At 40.4% G+C, this 17588-nt stretch overlaps 1 protein-coding gene across 2 annotated transcripts in view; it reads right to left on the minus strand.

Annotated features, from left to right (window-relative positions):
• Positions 1–399: 399 nt before the first annotated feature.
• Positions 400–17588, minus strand: part of STMN3 (stathmin 3) — a 146274-nt gene continuing 129085 nt past the window's right edge. For both annotated transcript variants that reach the window (XM_086932746.1, XM_086932745.1), the window contains exons 3-5: positions 9901–10076; positions 7024–7215; positions 400–844 (exon numbers count right to left, since the gene is read on the minus strand). In XM_086932746.1, the coding sequence (XP_086788872.1) occupies positions 785–844; positions 7024–7215; positions 9901–10076 (428 nt within the window). In that variant the 3' untranslated portion in view covers positions 400–784. The remainder of the gene's footprint in view (positions 845–7023; positions 7216–9900; positions 10077–17588) is intronic.

The following is a 17588-nucleotide window of genomic DNA, read 5'->3' on the forward strand; positions in this document are numbered from 1 at the left end:
GGAACAGTCCAACCCGACCTGCCAAGCCAGGTCTTCCCTGGACTGAAAACAAGCATCCTGGGACTCATTTTGGGATAACCCCCCTCATCAGCCAGGCTAGCTTGAATCCAGGGGCAAAGTGAGCAAAATCAACACATCCACTACCTTAAGGTATGTGCAAATTTGTGAGATAACCCTATGATATGGAACAAGAATGTGGGAGCTGGTGTTGAGCATGGTTATCCAAAAGGGACCAGGAATCAAATTTACCCATGATTGGTTTTGATGCTGGAGTGCAAAACCATTGTTGTTTCATAGCATTTTAGAATTCCTTCTCTCCAGCTACCCATTTCCCGCTTCACTTAGCCAACCATATCACAGTTCAAACAGCATGCAAAAAATCAACTTATCTACATAAAATGTGGGAGTTGGATTTATTAACATTGTAATTCTATTTGTTGATTGTTCACATGTAAAAAATAAAGAGATGCCGACTATCTCCGTGGAGGACTCTAAGGCGGAGGATACGAGTTGTTAATATCCAGCGTGGAGGACAGCTGAGGGGCCCCAAGCGCAATGTGTGTAGAATGCTTAGACAAAAAGATGATGAACAAGAGGTACAGAGCTGGGGGAAGCATATTGGAAAATGGGTACAGGAAGGGGTCTCAGGCTGGAAATTCCAAGGATAGAATGATCAAAAGTTGCATATAAGGGAATGAAAGAGAGACATGTTTGCTTCATTTTCATGGTAGTTGTTGCTGCTGCAGTCTTCATTCGTCTGGCACTGACGGTGTTGAAACTGCATTTAACCAGAGATGTCCTCCCTCTGCTCCTTATTCTTGCGGACCTCAGCGGCATGTAGCTCCTGCGGAGACATAACCATAGCTTAAGACATCAGTCAAACAAAGAGATCTCACAGTTAGGGAATTTACCATTGCCAACTCCAGCCATTTTTGCAAGGATGTAGCGTGGTACAACAGCTAAATTTATACGAGGTTGGAAGGGTGATTTACTTAAATTGGACTACTATAAAAAAGGTCCTTGATAGATTTCATACAGTATAAACGGAGGCAAATCATACTTATCAACAAACAGTGCCAGATTAAACCCTCCGTAGACCCATATGCTGCCGAAATTTCGGGGTCTACCTTGCAAATTATCTCCTAATACGTTTTTTATTTTACCAACCAACAATTTTATTAAACCAATTTTATTATAAAAGTAAACATTAACCGTTATTGTTATTAAACATTTTTTATTTTAATAAACCAACAAAACTTTAAATATTCCCTTTCCTCAATTATTTTGTGATGAAATCTTTAAGGATATCTTGGAAGTCAACCTTATGCAACACATTGTATTCAGTGGCCATATTGGCAAGTGAGTTTGGTCGTTCTTGTGGCATTGAAGATCAATGACAATTTATAAAAGCTTGATTGTAATTTTCTTTCAAGACCAATTCAATATTGTTTTCGATCGTAGTCACGGACCCCTAAAAGGAGTGGGGCCCATAGGTTGGTGCCTACTTTGGCTATTTGGTAATATGGGACTGTCACCACAGCTAAGACATAACCTTCCATGCCATACAGTCACCAAGAATTCCACTGGTCGCCTTTACAAGATTAGAATTAAATTCAGGCATAATAAACAGGTCTCTTAAGGTAGCAAAGCCTTAAGTCAAAAAATCAAGTTTTAAAATAGGTTAACATGAGTGGTTTTGTTTGTGGATGTTGACTGACCCTAATTGAAAACATGAACGAATTCTAAACTGATTAAATTGTAGCTATACTTTAGATTGGTTTTAAAATATTTTAATTGGTAAAAATGTTGTATGTGTTGCAATGTTTAAAAGTTCTAAAAATAGAAGAAATATGTACTGTTTACTACTTTGTTCTTACGCATCTGCTTTTCCACCCTGAGATATAGTTAACTTGCTTGGAACAGTAATGACCTGGTTTAGAATGTGGCTGATGGTATCCTTTGTCACAAAGGTGATGGATATCCCATCCGTCATATTGTAAGTGACAGGATGTAATGCGCTTGTAATACGGCGGGCCATACATCCGTCAAGTCTGTGATCGAGTATCCCTTCTGCCAAACTCTAAATCAGGGGCTCAGTCGCTAATAGCATTTCAGAGAGCAGGGGGTAGCAATGGAGAAGTGGAATAAGCGCAAAACTTACAGATCAGTTGTAATTAGAAGGTGAACGTTGTGTAACTGGTGCTCTGTCCTACAGCTTCATCATAATCCCTACTTGAGGGATCACTTTCAACTTGTTAATACGAAGAATAAGTTAGTAGCTTTAAAAAAAAGAAACAGGCTAGATGACTATCAAGTAACCATCTCTTATAAATTGATTGTCAATCTCCAACTCTACTTGTCCTTTCTCCTTACTGTATGTTTTGTGCCAGCCAAGGACAATTGCAATATAAAAAGTGCACCAAATCTTCACTGTGTGCTTTTTTCTGATATGTGGTCCTAGCACGGCAAAAGGCCAAGTGGTTGGACTTTGTTGGTACTGTGCCAACAGCTCCAGATGTCTTAGGGCTGATGTAGGAGCACTGGTGCACCCAGTCAACATTGAGAGATTTGATTTTGAGGGCCTCAGCTGCAACATGCTCGACTTTGGGGCACCTTTCGCTACCAAGATTTATTTATTTGGTAATGGGTTTTTGATATAATGCTGCTCTTACCCAAGATGAGTGCTAGTGCGCTTTACATACGACACACTCAAGTTAAACATTATTCTGAAATTATCTTTACATATATCATGGGAAATTTATAATACTAATAACTTACTTCTAAAACATTCTGAGGTAGGAAAAATAAAAGAGAATGAAAAGAAATGTAGCCAAATGGAGTTTCAACATTCAAGGTAAAGATCAACACAAAAAAAATTAAAGAAAGGAAAGTGAAGAGCAGAGAAATAGGAATTAAGAAGGAGAACATTGATGTGAAATTGTGTTGATGTCAATGGGATTCATTGCGAGGCATATGTCTCAGCATTCGACAAAGAATTCCACGTTGACGGTGCAGGATGAGGCATGTCATCGCACAAAAGACCTACAGAAGACTCAAGGGCCTCCGCTCCATAGTCCGGTTCTTCCAAGTACTCCTTAACGCGAATAGGCAGTCACTAGACCTGAGGCTCCTTAAGCCAAGGGGTGTCTCATGCCAGGAGAATGGACAAACGTCCATAAGAATAGCTGGTCTCCACTTTATGGTAAAACAACTCCAGCTTCAGGGTGCACCCAAGATAAAATTGAAAGTCAAAAGAATAAAGGGATTGGGTCCTTCTAGTTACTAGTAGGAGAAGCATGTTTAGAGACGATACTTATTTTTACATATCAGTTGTAAAGTGAGATATCGTTTTTAAGGTTTGTTTTGAACAATCGGCTCTATGAACACAACTTACTGTTCAGTTACCAAGTTTATATAATATTTCTGGCCAAATGGCCTTTCCATACACTGTCACACCTAGCTAGCATATACCTCTTAAAATAATATAAAGCCACACTAAAAACCAAGTAAAATAATTCGCAACAACATCTGTACATATTTCATAGCAAAATCAGTCAATGTCTTAAAAGCTGTCTGATAATATCGAAATATCTGCAAAAACAATTGAAGCTTTAAAATATTCCTGATGTACATAAAAATAAGGCACTGATATGCTTCCATTCTATTATTGGGCCACATATATTATTTTACTAGCTCATTAAATCACTTATCCTCCCTGCTTTGCACTAAATTAATGTGTGCATGAAGCAAGATTAATTAAAAGAAGTTCTTATATTTCAAATTCCCCTTCATTGTAAAGCAGCCTGGAAAACTGTGAATTGTAACCATTCCCCTATATTAAGGCTACTTAATTGACATCTGGCCACCATATTCCTTTTGCCTTCCATGGTACTCTAATTTGCGATGTTTTCATAACTTGGTAAATCATGTTGATCAACAGAAAATGCACAGCCTTTTTTGGATCACCAATACGTTTTATCCCTAGATTATCCCAAGATTGGTGTCAATTTCCTTTGCCAAATATTCTCAAAAAGAGGGCAAAGAAGCATAAAATCATGAAGGTCCTTCTTACAGGTCAAATCACACATACAGCCACAATAGGCCATTTACCTTTTTAAGAAATATCAGGCTAACAGAGGACAATTTGCTTTTTCTAGAGCAAAAGGGTAAATTTTTTGTGAATTGAAAAAATTGACTAAGTAGGAATGTTTTTTATTTATTTGACCAATTCATAAAATGCCCCTCCAATGAACTATATTAATTCTTTCCTATTTTTGGATGCCTTCCTTCATCTCGAGAGGCTTCAGAGACACCGTTGGCATTGGCCTTCTCTCTGATTGTACAAAGGTTGGTGAACAGTGTAAAAGAGACAAACTCCCCAACTTCTTAACTGTTTTTGAATCGGATTTCTTGAGTCAACCAACAAAAAAAATCTCGCATATTCCGTCCAAGCCCTGATTGAATTTGGATGTTGCTGTCTTCAGGACATAGCTTAATGGACAATTTTTTACTCTTGTTCTTACTGAATTAAATGCTGCATCTGATTTGCAGCTGGGGTAAGAAGTAGAAACTGTGAAGAGGTAGAAACTGGCTCTAGAACATGTCATTACCAATGTATGAGCCACATACCATCTAGCTTCCTAAAATAGCCTACACTGCAGTAAAACAAGCATTGGCAAAGCCAATAGGTCTGGTGTTGGTAGCCATTCTTTTGGCTTTGTCAATACTTGTTTTGTTTCATCATGGTTTTTACAAAGCTATTGCTGGAGAAGCTGATTGGGCCTCATCAATCTAAAAAAAAAAAACATTGGCTAAGAAATTATGGGCCAGATGTAGGTAAAATCTAATTTGTGAATCCTTAATAGCAAATTTTACCTATTCGCTATTAAGGACTCGCAAAATTGAATGTAGGTAGGAATCGCCTAAATATTAGCGAATCCATAATATTCCTTAAGAACGAATCACAAATTGAGATTCGCTAATAAGGAATACCTACCCATTCATTCCTATGACTAGGAGGCCCATAGGATTGAATGGGAAGATATTCTCCATTTGCGATTCGCTATTAGTGAATCGTAAATAGCGGGCGCTATTTCAAGGGTGCCAGGGTGTCAAAAGGACACCCTGTTGCAACCCTGAAATGTGCATGTGTGCACAAGTGGCGCACATACGTGCATTAAGGGCATGAAAAGGGTGCCACATGGCACTTTACAAAAGGAAGCAAGTGCTTTTTTAATGGAAATCGCTAATTACCACCAACTTGAAGTTGGTGGTAATTAGCGATTCTTTAAGGCTAAAGTGCACTTTCTATTGTGCTACTTACATTGCATTTAAGGAATCGCAATTTGCGATTCCTAAAATGCAAGAGCAAAATAAGGAATCGTAATTTTGCAATTTCTTATTTTGCTAGTAGGTTTAAACTCACCTACATTGCTCGCAGCCAAATAGCGATCGCAAATGCTGGAATGCTGTGAATTTCAACGTTAGCGCTCGCTAGTTGGCCACCTACATCTGGCCTAAAATGCTTTTGGTTTCAAAAGGCACACATTGACATAGTTAGTCCCTGGCACCGTAGGACACTACTTTTAGGTGAAGATGTGCTCCTTATGAAAAGCCGTCACTCACAGTGAAGTTATCCAGTGGCTGAAATGGGCTGGTCTATTAGCCCTTGCTGAATGGCGTAGTGGATGGAAGAAAAAAGTGAATGACACAATAACGGACCAATCGATGAAAAGGGCTGGCTGAGGGTCCCTAGAAGTAAATATATCATACATATCTTTTTTATTAGAATCAAAAGGTCTTGGGTAGCACCAACCCTAATTAGCTGTGAAAAAAGACTACTTCATTTCACAAAACTCACTAAGTAGTGAGCTACATATTTGGCCTCTATTGTCACCTCCTCTGATATGCACTTTTCAAGACCAATTGTGTAAGACTGATTTTGCGCGTTACAGGAATACACATACTTTTTCCATTTGATTATTCCATTGGCAAAAAACATTACATCTCCCTTTTTTCAAGTGCCAGCTAAAGGTCAAGGGGATCAATTTAGAAACATATAATATTACATTGATGAGCTAAGTTTGTGTTATGGTATTTACTAAAGAGTCAACAGGGTATAACCGTACGGGCACCTGAAAACCATGCCCTGTAGGGAACTCCTGTGATGATTTCTATTAAAGACTTTCCGGATGAACAGAGCACCATCGTGGTTTCCAAGGACAGAAGAGTTCTCTTCGGGATAGTTCCGCCTGGCACAGTTCTGTCATGCAAAATGTTCTTCCCTGAACAATATACTTGACACTCCATCCTTGCATAAACAAGATTTTGACACGACCCCTCAGAAATTAAAGATTAAATAATTACCTAAGGCATATCAATAGAAATATTGGCTGAGAAAGGGTCTATAAAAGGAAGGGAAGCTCAAATGGGCTGTTTTGTATACAGAAATAGTCCCACCTCTGTGGACCATTTATGTAGCAAACAAAAGTTTAAATATACGTATCCTTTTTTTTTCTCTGTGTCAGCCTATGTTTGAAGAACATCATGATAACGAGTCTTACAAACTCACCAAAAATCTATAATCCTTCCACATTAAACTAGTGTTGGCTAGATCCTGATCAAAGAGTAAGAAATAAGTATCAATAAAGCAGATCCATCGGGAAAGTACTCTCAAGACGCTTGGTAATTTCTTTGGAAGTGCTCCAATCTCATTAGTTCTTTGACTTGTGATCCTAATTGTGGGGAAATTGAGTAGCAGCACCTCCTACTCTGATGAGCACCAGGAGAACTGGCGCATAAACCTCTGTCATACTTGCATAACCGTACACACAAATTCAGTTCACCATAGCTGTTCAGTTTGGTCAGAAGTGACAAAACGTTCCCTGTGAAAAATTAGTTCCCATGATTCTTAAAACTATCAGATCACATTACAGAGTATTTAATGCATCAGTAGGATGAGATTAGTAGTTTTGGGGCAGGTTATGATAGAAAAGTGGGAAACAATAGGAATGTATATCTTGCCTTGTCGCGAAGTCGTTCCCTCAGGGCTGCAATGTGGGCTTCGCGGATCTCCTTGCTGAGCTCCATCTTGTAGTTCAGCTTCTCCTCAGCCATCCGGCTGAAGTTGTTGTTGTCTTCTATGGCCTTGTGGAGGACCTCCCTCTCATGCTCGCGTTTCTCAGCCAGCTGCCTCAGCACCTGGGCCTCCTGGCTCTGAAACCATGATACGGGTTTGAGGTTAGATTAAACATGTGAAATTGCATAGGTTCTGTATTCAGAATGCACAATTATTCCTCTAAAACAGAGGACAGTATTTGTCATGTTGCTGTTTGTTCAGCCCTGAAGTCCTTTTTTCATCTGGGTAAGAGGATGATTTGTTATACAGAAAACAACTAGGTGGCATGTGCTCCCTGCAGCTTTGTCTCCTCTCAGTGCGGTGGTGGGAGTGACCCCTGAGCTAGTATATTTCTGTCGGCCACTCATTTTTGTTCTTGAAGAAAGTTTAGCATTTTAACTACCACAGTTTAAAGTGTAAACTACATCAGGATGTGGTGCCTTTTTGATTACTATATGGGAAGTGCCAGAAATGTTTGCATTTGTTTCGTCGATCGACAAGAAGCCCAAGTGTGTAGAACTTTAAATACGTGGATCACCAGTGGTGAAGGAAACCCTGAACTTCAATGTCAAGTGGAAGCTATCACACAGAGAAAAGAGGGATTTAGGACTAGACATGCTTCCCATCTATGCCCTTCTATAAATTGTGAGGGGAGCTTTTCTGTTGCGATGCCTTCAGCTGCTTATTCAAAAAGGGGGTTCTGTTTGTCCACACATTTGCAAGTCCCTCTAGTTAAGAAATTACCAGTTCATTAGACTATGTGGTATTGGGTGGTCTGTTCCACTTTGATAATGTTGGTAAGGCACCACTGAGAAGATCTGTTTTCTTGGAACTTCCACAAACAGTCTTTGGTGCATTCTAGTGCTGATCAGATGTCTATAGCTATTTCCCTCAAGAAGGGTAACAGACTGTTCTAGATTTCTTACAGCAGAGGTGAGTGGTTGATTTTAGCTCTCGCCAGGGTATATGTATGCCTATCTTAGTATCTTAAGCCCTGTGAGGGTACCTCTATGTGTATCTTGGTACTTGTGTCTCTTGGGCTGATTGTGAATGCTGTGTGTAACCCAAATAACTTTAGTTTTCTACATACACTTAGGCAGTGTGTGGTATCAGTACACTTTCTTGTGCCAGGCCATACCCAGCAAGAGTATTGTTCTAGGGACCATCATAAAAACAAGTGAAATAGGGAGTGAAAGAAGAAATGATTACTGCTCAAAACCACTGGTAACTAGGTTTCACTTTTCTTGTGTATATTCATCTGTACTTTTATATGTACAATGACCTTCAAGGCTCCGCTTTGACACCTGTGAGTCCCTGATACAGCCACTGACTTTAAGCAGGAATTTGAACCAACTCAAATTCTCATAGTCCGCACTGAAACTATTTTGCTGGGCCCCTCAAGGATACAGATACTCTAGCATTCCCATGTTTTCAAAAATATCTAAAATCTCCGTCGAAACTTTTAATCTTTTTTTCCTGAGCGTTCCGGTTTTTTTTACAAAGTAGGAGAGGTCTCACATTTTACTTATGGTATTTCTTTGTGCTCAAACAGACAGACATTCGACCCATTCTTGGCTTGTACAATTCAAACCAATTTCAACAAGAGTATTACTTTCTCATGGACATCCTGTTCCAAATTCTTAAGGTATTGCGGCAAAGGAATTTGGGGGGCATTGGCGGGTCTTCAATGTGGATATTTTTTTCCCATCGAGAATATGTCACCACAGTACCTAACATTTTCCATAGTAAGTCCAAAAGTGTTCCAAAGAGTGTTCCCTTTAGTGGTCTCTTATTTTTATCTGCAGGGTGTATATCTTTACCAATATTTGTAGCGCTATTGAAGGCACTGTCTCCAGGAGTAGCCTTACAGCATTTATGACTGTAGTGCAACACTCTTCACAATGTGGTATTTTTCATTACCCAAAGAAATCCACCTAGCTGCTTGCCAGAGAGTGTCATTTATAGGAGCAGCTCTAGACAACTTTATAGGAATAGCCTTTCCTGCCGCACTTACTATAGAGGTCCTCAAGCAAACAATCCACCGGTTCAGTGCGCAACCACACACCTTCTACTGGTGCTTTGACAGCGCTAAGGCTCACTACATCTAATATCCAGAGAGATCCTCTGGAACATCAGAAGATGAAAACTCTCCAAAACTATCTGGACCATCACTGGCTTCAAACAAAGGAAACTAAGGCAATGAAAAACTCATTTTTGGGAGACATGAGAGATCAACTTGCAAAAGGCATACCTTTTTTGAAGAACCTGATCACCTGAGCATATTGGCAACCAACACCTTTCAGTATGGTTAATTCCCTTAAAATGATAGGGACTGATTCACCGAAACCTTTATGAGGGCAAGTAGTACTAATGGAGTACTTTCTGTACTCTTACAAACCTTTGTGAATTAGGCCCAAAACATCCAATTCCCTATTGATGAAAGTTCAAAGAGGGCTCTGTTCTTTCTGTTTGCACCGCTCTATATGTATATGCACAGAATACTCTCATTTAGATGTTTGGGGCTGATTCACAAAGGCATGTAAGAGTCCGTAAAAAGGTATTACAGGAGTACCACTTTACATGCTCCACAGTGCTGTTATCATTAGACCCCGATAGCATGGTTGAACCTTGTCACACTCTCTTGTGGTTGCACACTGAAGCAGCACTTTATTTTGTTAACATGCTGGCTTCCACCTCACCTTCCTCATTTGTTCCTGTGATGCTCATAGTTACATATCTCATCACTGCCAGTAGTGGCATCCTAAACATTGCAATCTGGTTACCTTCCTCCTCTCTTCGGCGGCCTCCAGCCTCTTCTGCAGCTCCCCCAGAGACACATCCTTCTTCCGGGGGGGAGATGCGAGTGGGGGGCTCTCAGGAGAGAGATCTGAGGGGGATTTCAAGATTACTTCGAAACTCTGCCCTGATGCCCGCTTGCCAAGCTCCTTCACCTCCATATCTGTTTAAAAGAGAACATGGTTACTGCTGTCTGACATGACACACATGTGCCAGATTCTCTTGATGCAGCTGAAATCCCTTTGTAACAATGTGTCTATTAACATTTTTTAACCATTATATCATACCTTTCTTATATATATATGTGATTTTTCATATTTTCACCTAACCATTTAAGGTAATGATCTTCTTGTGCATGCACAGTTCTTTGTATTTGGTCAATAGTAATACAACTTCTCTAGTTTCACCCCTCATCTCCTTAGTTCTTTATGCTTTAGTCTGAGTCTCCAGTACTCAGTTCACAGGTGCCTTATGATCCTTTCTTAAGGTAGCATGTCTCCTGGAGTACTGTCTGAAGTCCATATCTATATTTTCCCCTGTGAGTTATATCATTGGACCTTTGCAGTATGATTGTCTCTTCATGTGTGATTTTGTGCCGTGGCATTCATATCTGTCTCCTATTCCTCGTTTCTGTTGACTGCAGTGGTAGGAAGTCTCCTCTGGCGGGCACTGTATCAACAATGCACCCCATGCCTATACGGTGTCTGTGATTCTTAGATTCTTACTTGTGCTTCTGATTGTCTTGACCCCTGCCTCAACCCATTTCTGTGTTTTCACTTTGCACTTGTTACCTTGAAGGGCCTAGGCAATTTAAAGTCCCTTGAGTTCTGGCGCTTTGCCAGGATTAGTTATAAGTCTATGTATTGACACGTAATGTTTGTTTTTTTGTTGTCTTGGCATGGCTCCTAATAAAGGGGTTGTTTAAATTCCTTCTGTCTGTTAGCTCATTTAGTGTGGTAGTTACGTTTGTCCAGGACTCTGCCAGTTTATTATATGACCATACCAAATGGAGGAAGGAGGCTTCCCCCCTCCACATCTAACGCAGCACCTGAATAAATGGGATGTAAGGGCCCGATTCACAGAACTAATCTGAGACAAAATCCTAAACTTACTACATTTGGTATTCACAGAAGGCACACCATTTTGTGGAATGTTTTAATCATGTCCGTCTTTGTCTGAAAATATTTGATTCAGAAGCATTTCCCAGAGAGATCTAGCTAGATCGTTAGGAGCTGGGATCCATTCCTAAGTGTTTTTTGTATATTTATGGTCACCACTGTTCAGCTTTTTCCTAATATAAGAATTTTTGTTGGGTCTTGTCTATGGGTGGTTCATTAGTTTATGAGTTCCAGGCCTGCTGTAGGGCATGTGTCATTCTATTATGAGTCAAAAACGCTTCTGCTGATAATTGATCCTCTCTACGGTCTCCAAATGTATTCTTTTCAGCTTCGTATAGTCTACTAGTGAGGTGATACCTACCTCTTACCAATTGACTTCCTTGTTCCTAGTTACTGCAAGTGGAAACAGCCATGATTTAACCCCTTCGATGCTGATGACGAGCTCAGCTCGTCATGAGGCACGCTTGAGCTGTGCTGATGATGAGCTCAGCTCGTCATAAACAATGGTAGATCTCGGAATCCAGCATTAAACCTCTAGCAGCCAAGGTGTTAAATCTGTTCATATGTAGTCCAGAAATGTTGCCAAATCTTACAAGCAGACTGAGTGTCAGTTTTAGTTCCTCAGCTGGGGTTGAGTAGTATAACTGAGTGTTATGTGCATACATTGATATTTTGTGTGTCAAATCCCCTTTCGTTCTTGTCCTCTTCACAGAAGCGTAGAGGTCCAGTTATCGCATGTGCAAAGATTAGTGGGGATAATGGGTATCCCTGCCGGTGCCCATTCCCACTTTACACAAATTTGATATAGTCATGCCCGCTCATACTCTGGCTGTTGCTGCGCTGTATAGGGATTCAATCCATTTATATCTTGTGCATCAAAACCTATTCGAGACAGAGTAGCAAGGATAAAATCCCAGATGGCAGCGTCAAACGCTTTCCCCATATCAATGGGGGCGATGAGAGACGATTATTCCTGTTATATGAAATAAGTACCTTAGATTGTAGGATGTTTGTTGTGGTATAAATCCCGACTTATCCAGATGAAACAACTTTGGTAATATTCTGAGTACCCAGGTACTGAGTAGTGCGTAGCCAGGATCTTGCTCAATATTTCACTGGCTGTGCTAAGCATGGAGAGTGGACGGTATGAAGTCATGTCTAGTGTATCTCGATTTGGTTTGAGGAGGACCACTTCCAGGGCTGCTCTAATGGTTTAGGAAAAACTTTTGCTATTTGTGATGGTTCATACAGTTAGAGTAATTGACTTGCCTGTTTTGTCCCTTCTGTCAGTGACAGCGGTGCAGGTAAGAGCAGTGGGGCGGGGGGGGGGGGGGCGGGGAGTTGACAGATGACGGCGAGGAAAAATAAAGTTAAAAAAAAAGAAAACACTTACCTTGCACTCACCGCATCACAGACGGCATGTGGCGAGCACAAGATAAGTGTTTTTCTTTTTTTAAAATGTTATTTTCCCTCGTTGTCGTCTATCGACTCCCCCCCCCCCCCACCTGCCCTACCGCTCTTACCTGCACGGGCCATCACTGCCTCCTGCATGTATATTATTTCTGTACTCTCTAATATTTAGGCACCTCAAACTTTCTTTCAGAGTATTGTTTCCGTATGGTCTGCTTATCTTGTGTCCTCACTGTGTCTTCTAGAGACTGTAATACCTTGTGTAATACAGGCCTAGGCATGTATTCTGTGTTAAATTGCATCCCCCTTACTACTATAAAGGGCTCCCATGTTGTTCTAATGTCTTTTAAAGCTTTGTTATTGGTAAAGTCATTTGTTATGGCCTCTCTGATCACAATCCAGAGCTAGGGCTACAGCCCCCATGTTGATATAGGAGTTTGGATTTTTCTCCAGGTCTTGGTGTATTATAGTTGAGAGTTATCTGACAGTGGTACTGTATTGTTGTCTCCATAGCACTCATGTGTGAATGTGAATGACATGTCCAGGTTTATGTGAAGATTATGTAGCAGTGAGAAATATGAGTATTCCCCAACATAAGGGTGGGTATTTGTCCAGGTTTCTCTTAAGTTCTAGTTCGTCATCCACATTGTGATGTCATCTGCTGCTCTAGCTTTGAGTGTTTCCAGTTTGGGGGGCTCTTCGTACTCTAACGGGGGAAACGTCCTTTAAAATGGAGCTGGAATTATGCTGTGGCTGTACAGCTCTGGCAATGGAATGAGTGTGTTGTTACCATGCATTTGTTTAGTACTCAAGTCATTACAACGACTTGCTTTAGGGGGGCGAATTGGTAGAGTGGTGTTGGATTTTAAGTACAACACCTTCCCAACTGTTCCGCAGACTGGAGTTGGAATAGTAAATGATACCATTCCAACGTCCAGCGCCCCTCTAAGGCAAGTCGTTGTAATGACGTGTGTACTAAAGGAACATGTCATAACGACACATTTGTTCTAATGTCATAGTTGTGAAGATATGCATGCAGGTTGCCATCATACATTCCTCTCCCAGGGCTGGATTTCTATTGGGAGCACTGGCTAAAGTTTATGCAGCTATTGTATGGGACATTATCTGGGTGTATAGGATGACCAAAAGTAAGGGCTCCCCATGTAGCTTACCTGTGATCCATACATATCTACCTTGTGTGTCTGTTTTATGGCTTATGTATTAGAACTGCAGCCTAATTTGATCCAAAGCTATACCCCACCTAGTGTAAGTTGAGTGCACTGGTTTTTATCCCTTCTTCCCCTGTAATATGGGTCTGCTGAAAGATGGCTACATGGACACCTTTGCATTTCAGTTACGCTTGAACTTTAGGACCTGGAGGGATCATTCATGTCTCCATTAAGTTATCATATTCAGATCCTCAAGTCATAAATTAGATTAAATTAGCGTCTATTGATTGCAAAACATTTCTGTGGGGGAGGGAAATGAGATTGCACTCTCTGAAGTGCAGGCTATTACTGTGTACGTATTGTGGCAAAATATATAAATACTTTTGAGTTTATCAGCACGCCTCCACCCCCAGACCAGGAAACAAACACGAAGGCACTCAACATTTCCCTGCCCATTTTCATCCCCAACAATTGCTTTCCCTACTTCAACTCTGTGGAATTCAATAACTTTTGAATTTGTTGTTCTCTGTATTGGAGAGGAAGTTCAGGAAGAAGAGGGGCGAAGGCTCCTAGGCCGGAAGTCTTTGAGCTCAGCTCAGCATTTTCAGCATTAATGTGCATGATCGTCCTGGTTTCCCTTATAGTTTCTAACATTTCTAATAATTTGTTTTGTGTAGATGATTTATCAGGCTCAAATATTGGTGATGTTACCTCATCTGCCTAATTTTTCCAGTTTATTTGTTACTCTGGGTGTCACAGCAGGGCTTTTGAGTCCTGTAAACTACAATCTTGTTCCTTAGTGCGCTTCCTAAGAAGATTCTTTGGCTTTGCTTGGTATTTCCCTTAGCATCCAGTGATTTGCTCTGTGACTTTTCAGTGCTTCCTCCTTGTTGGCAGCGAACTTTGGTTTCCTTTGACAGGTTTTCCATTTGGCTATTGTCCACCAGCTTCTCTCTCTCTGGACTTTTTCTTGTACGCTGTCGGCAACAGTGTTTCTCCATTCATTTGCCACTATTGCATCCGTGAAGAATTTGCTTATTCATCTGTTATTACTTTTAGCATTGCTCGATAGTGGCATGCACTTAATACCTAGGGCTTGCAGTCTCATTATCTCAAGAATATTTCCCCAGCATTTGTACTGCAAGGGAGTAGTCCAGAATTGAGGCATTTTCATATACAAGAGACCTTTTTTGTCTCGCTCTTAAAGCAATCACATCTCGGTTATTCAATATTCTCTTTATAATTGGGACTAGCCGACTCCACATTGGTGGAGGGGTAAATTGGGGCCCTATTCTATTGCAAAACTTTAGAGAAGTAGAGTACTTTTATTAGCCAGTCTACCAGGAAAAGTTCCATTGATGTACCATTTTTTTCTGGTAATCCCATGAGCCGGATATTATTTCATCTTAATCTTCCCTCTGCAACTTTTGTTCTGTTTTCAAAAAATGTTGCTCTTTCTTACAGGTCTTGTATTCGTTGACACAATCAATCCTCTTTATGAGTCATTATGGATAGTTTAGTGTCTGTTTGCATGATTCTCTGCCAGTTTATGTTGGTCTGTTTGCAGGAGGCTGACCTTGATTGCTACTGCATCTATTGTATGCTCTGTTGCAGCTTTTGCCTCCTGTATGGCTGGAAGAATATGGTTAAATTTGGTCACCAATCAGAGTCAGTGGGCTGTCGTCATTCCTGGATGTGGTCAGTATTTCTGAAGATGCCTTAGTGCTGACTGGTTGGCACATTTCAGTGTCTGTTTATGGACTTGGGTTTACCCATGATGATTTGGGATTTGGGTGTTGCTTGAATGCCCCACTTTATTTAGGATTGTTATTTTCCTCGAGCATTTCTCAGTAAGGGAGGGGATGTCTCTGTTCTTAATTATCTCTTCTTCTTTGGCATGACTCTCAGGACAATCTGCTTTTTGCTAGATGTCAATTTGCTTCGACAGAGAAAGGAAAGAAAAGGGGGAGTGGAGTAATATTTACTATGGCTTCTGTTTATCTTTTTACCATTCTTGCTTCAACATAGTGTAGGAGTATTGCAATTTTTGGGTTCTTGTTGGTGTGATTATTTATCACCTGTCTTATGGAGTGTTCCCCCCTCTCAAAACTTTTGCAGTCTCCCATTTGTTCATTGCCTATATTCTAAGTATCCGGTGACGAGTAGACTTGGGCAAACCCCTTGCAATGAGCTTTAATCTGTGCTGCCAAAAAGCAGAAAGCTAGATTATCAATATCTCTATTGTTTAGAGGGTGGGCCTCCCAAATCTAAAATATCAGATTACACCCAGTTACGGCCCTGAAGAGAACCCTAAGAAACGTGTTGGGGGTCGAAACACCCATTACGAGAATGGGGTAACCCTTAAGGTATGGACCTGGGTAATTAGAGATATAAACAAACAATGGTCCTAGACCTATAGATTGAAGTACATTGATCAAATCAGAAAATGAATAAATGTTCAAAAAACAAAAAGCATCTGTAATTAGTCTGCTGTCTGTACATCAAAGACTGGATCTTTTGAAAGAACCTTACACCACGGTTTTTTGGAAAAATATATTCTTATTTAATTTTCTGTATTCATATTTTGCATGATTTTTGTCAATAAAAACATATAGGTTGCCCCAAGACGGGAAAGTGCAAAGGAAAAGTGTGATTCAAGGGGGTGAACAAGTGAGGTGAAGAAGAGGAATTGCACAATAGTAAAAAGGAGATAAATTTGTAATTATTACAATCAATCAATACTGGACACAAACATTCAAAATTCTCAGTATTGAGCACCCGACCAACAAAGATAAATTCATTTAAATTGCAATCGACAACATTGTAGTATTCATGTATTAATGTCCACAGTCTTGCACGGTCTACAATGTTGGAGGGACACTGGTCTAAGGTGTATATATAGAAAATGTCGACGTTTCGACTCGACTTATTCCCAACCGGTGATTTGGACCTGGGGATTGCGAGTCTTCATCAGGACAAGGAGCAAAAACGAGGCAACCAGGGAATAATGAATAACCCCTTTGTAGTAGAGAAAAACGTTGGCTGGGTGATCTGAGTTCACCACATCTCAACAGGGTACCTTGAAAACATATCTTGGTCCACGTGATGGAGACGTTATTTCTTATTTGGACCTGGCAGGTGATACCTTGATAGTGTATGAACACTGCCTCCAAGATGAGGAAAGAATACTACGCTTTCTGGAGGAGCCGCTGTATTCACGATTTCAGCGTAACCATCCGAGCCTCACGGTGCTTCAGGATGTCCAATTAATATAGAAAAAACTCCCACTTGGTTTGGAACCCCGTGCTTCCGTACGCGAGATAGTCTACATCCGAGCCTCACGGTGCTACAGGATGTCGTCGGTCACGGCCCTGAAGAGAACCCTAAGAAACGTGTTGGGGGTCGAAACACGTCAGCACTTTTCAACCAGTGGGATACACTCACCAGATTTGAATCCTTCTTGGAGAATAGCCGCTAGTTTAAACAAGACTATCCCCAAGAGTCAAAATAGTGTCCCCGCTGGCAGCAACCTTTCAATCAATGTATAAAGTGGTTAAGGAATTACCATATTGGTTGCTCTTTCTCTGTTGAAATCATGACTGTTTTTTTCTTGGTTTATGTAACATGCCTTTTGTAGGTTTGTTTTTCACAATATAAGTTGTTGAAATAATTTTTTTTCGCTTGTTCTGAACATTTAAAAAAACAAATGACTTTGTTTTGAAATAATGAAAAAATGTGTAAAGAAATGCTCCAGACCAAAGGAACTGGTTCATGGTCTGTTGGTCGAATTACTGTCAGTAATAAATGCAATGACTAGACAATTTGTTGTTCTATATATCAGTCCCTTTCTAGTTGTCGTTTTTAGGGCCAACCCCTTCAGATATAACGTTTTGGTTTATAAAGCATGAAACAAAAACATGACAGAACAACACGACTCAACTGGCAGAGATTATTGTAACAACAATCTGTCTAGCAGTC

Source organism: Lissotriton vulgaris, chromosome 7 (genome assembly GCF_964263255.1).
Source record: "Lissotriton vulgaris chromosome 7, aLisVul1.2, whole genome shotgun sequence".
Lineage (NCBI taxonomy): Eukaryota > Metazoa > Chordata > Amphibia > Caudata > Salamandridae > Lissotriton > Lissotriton vulgaris.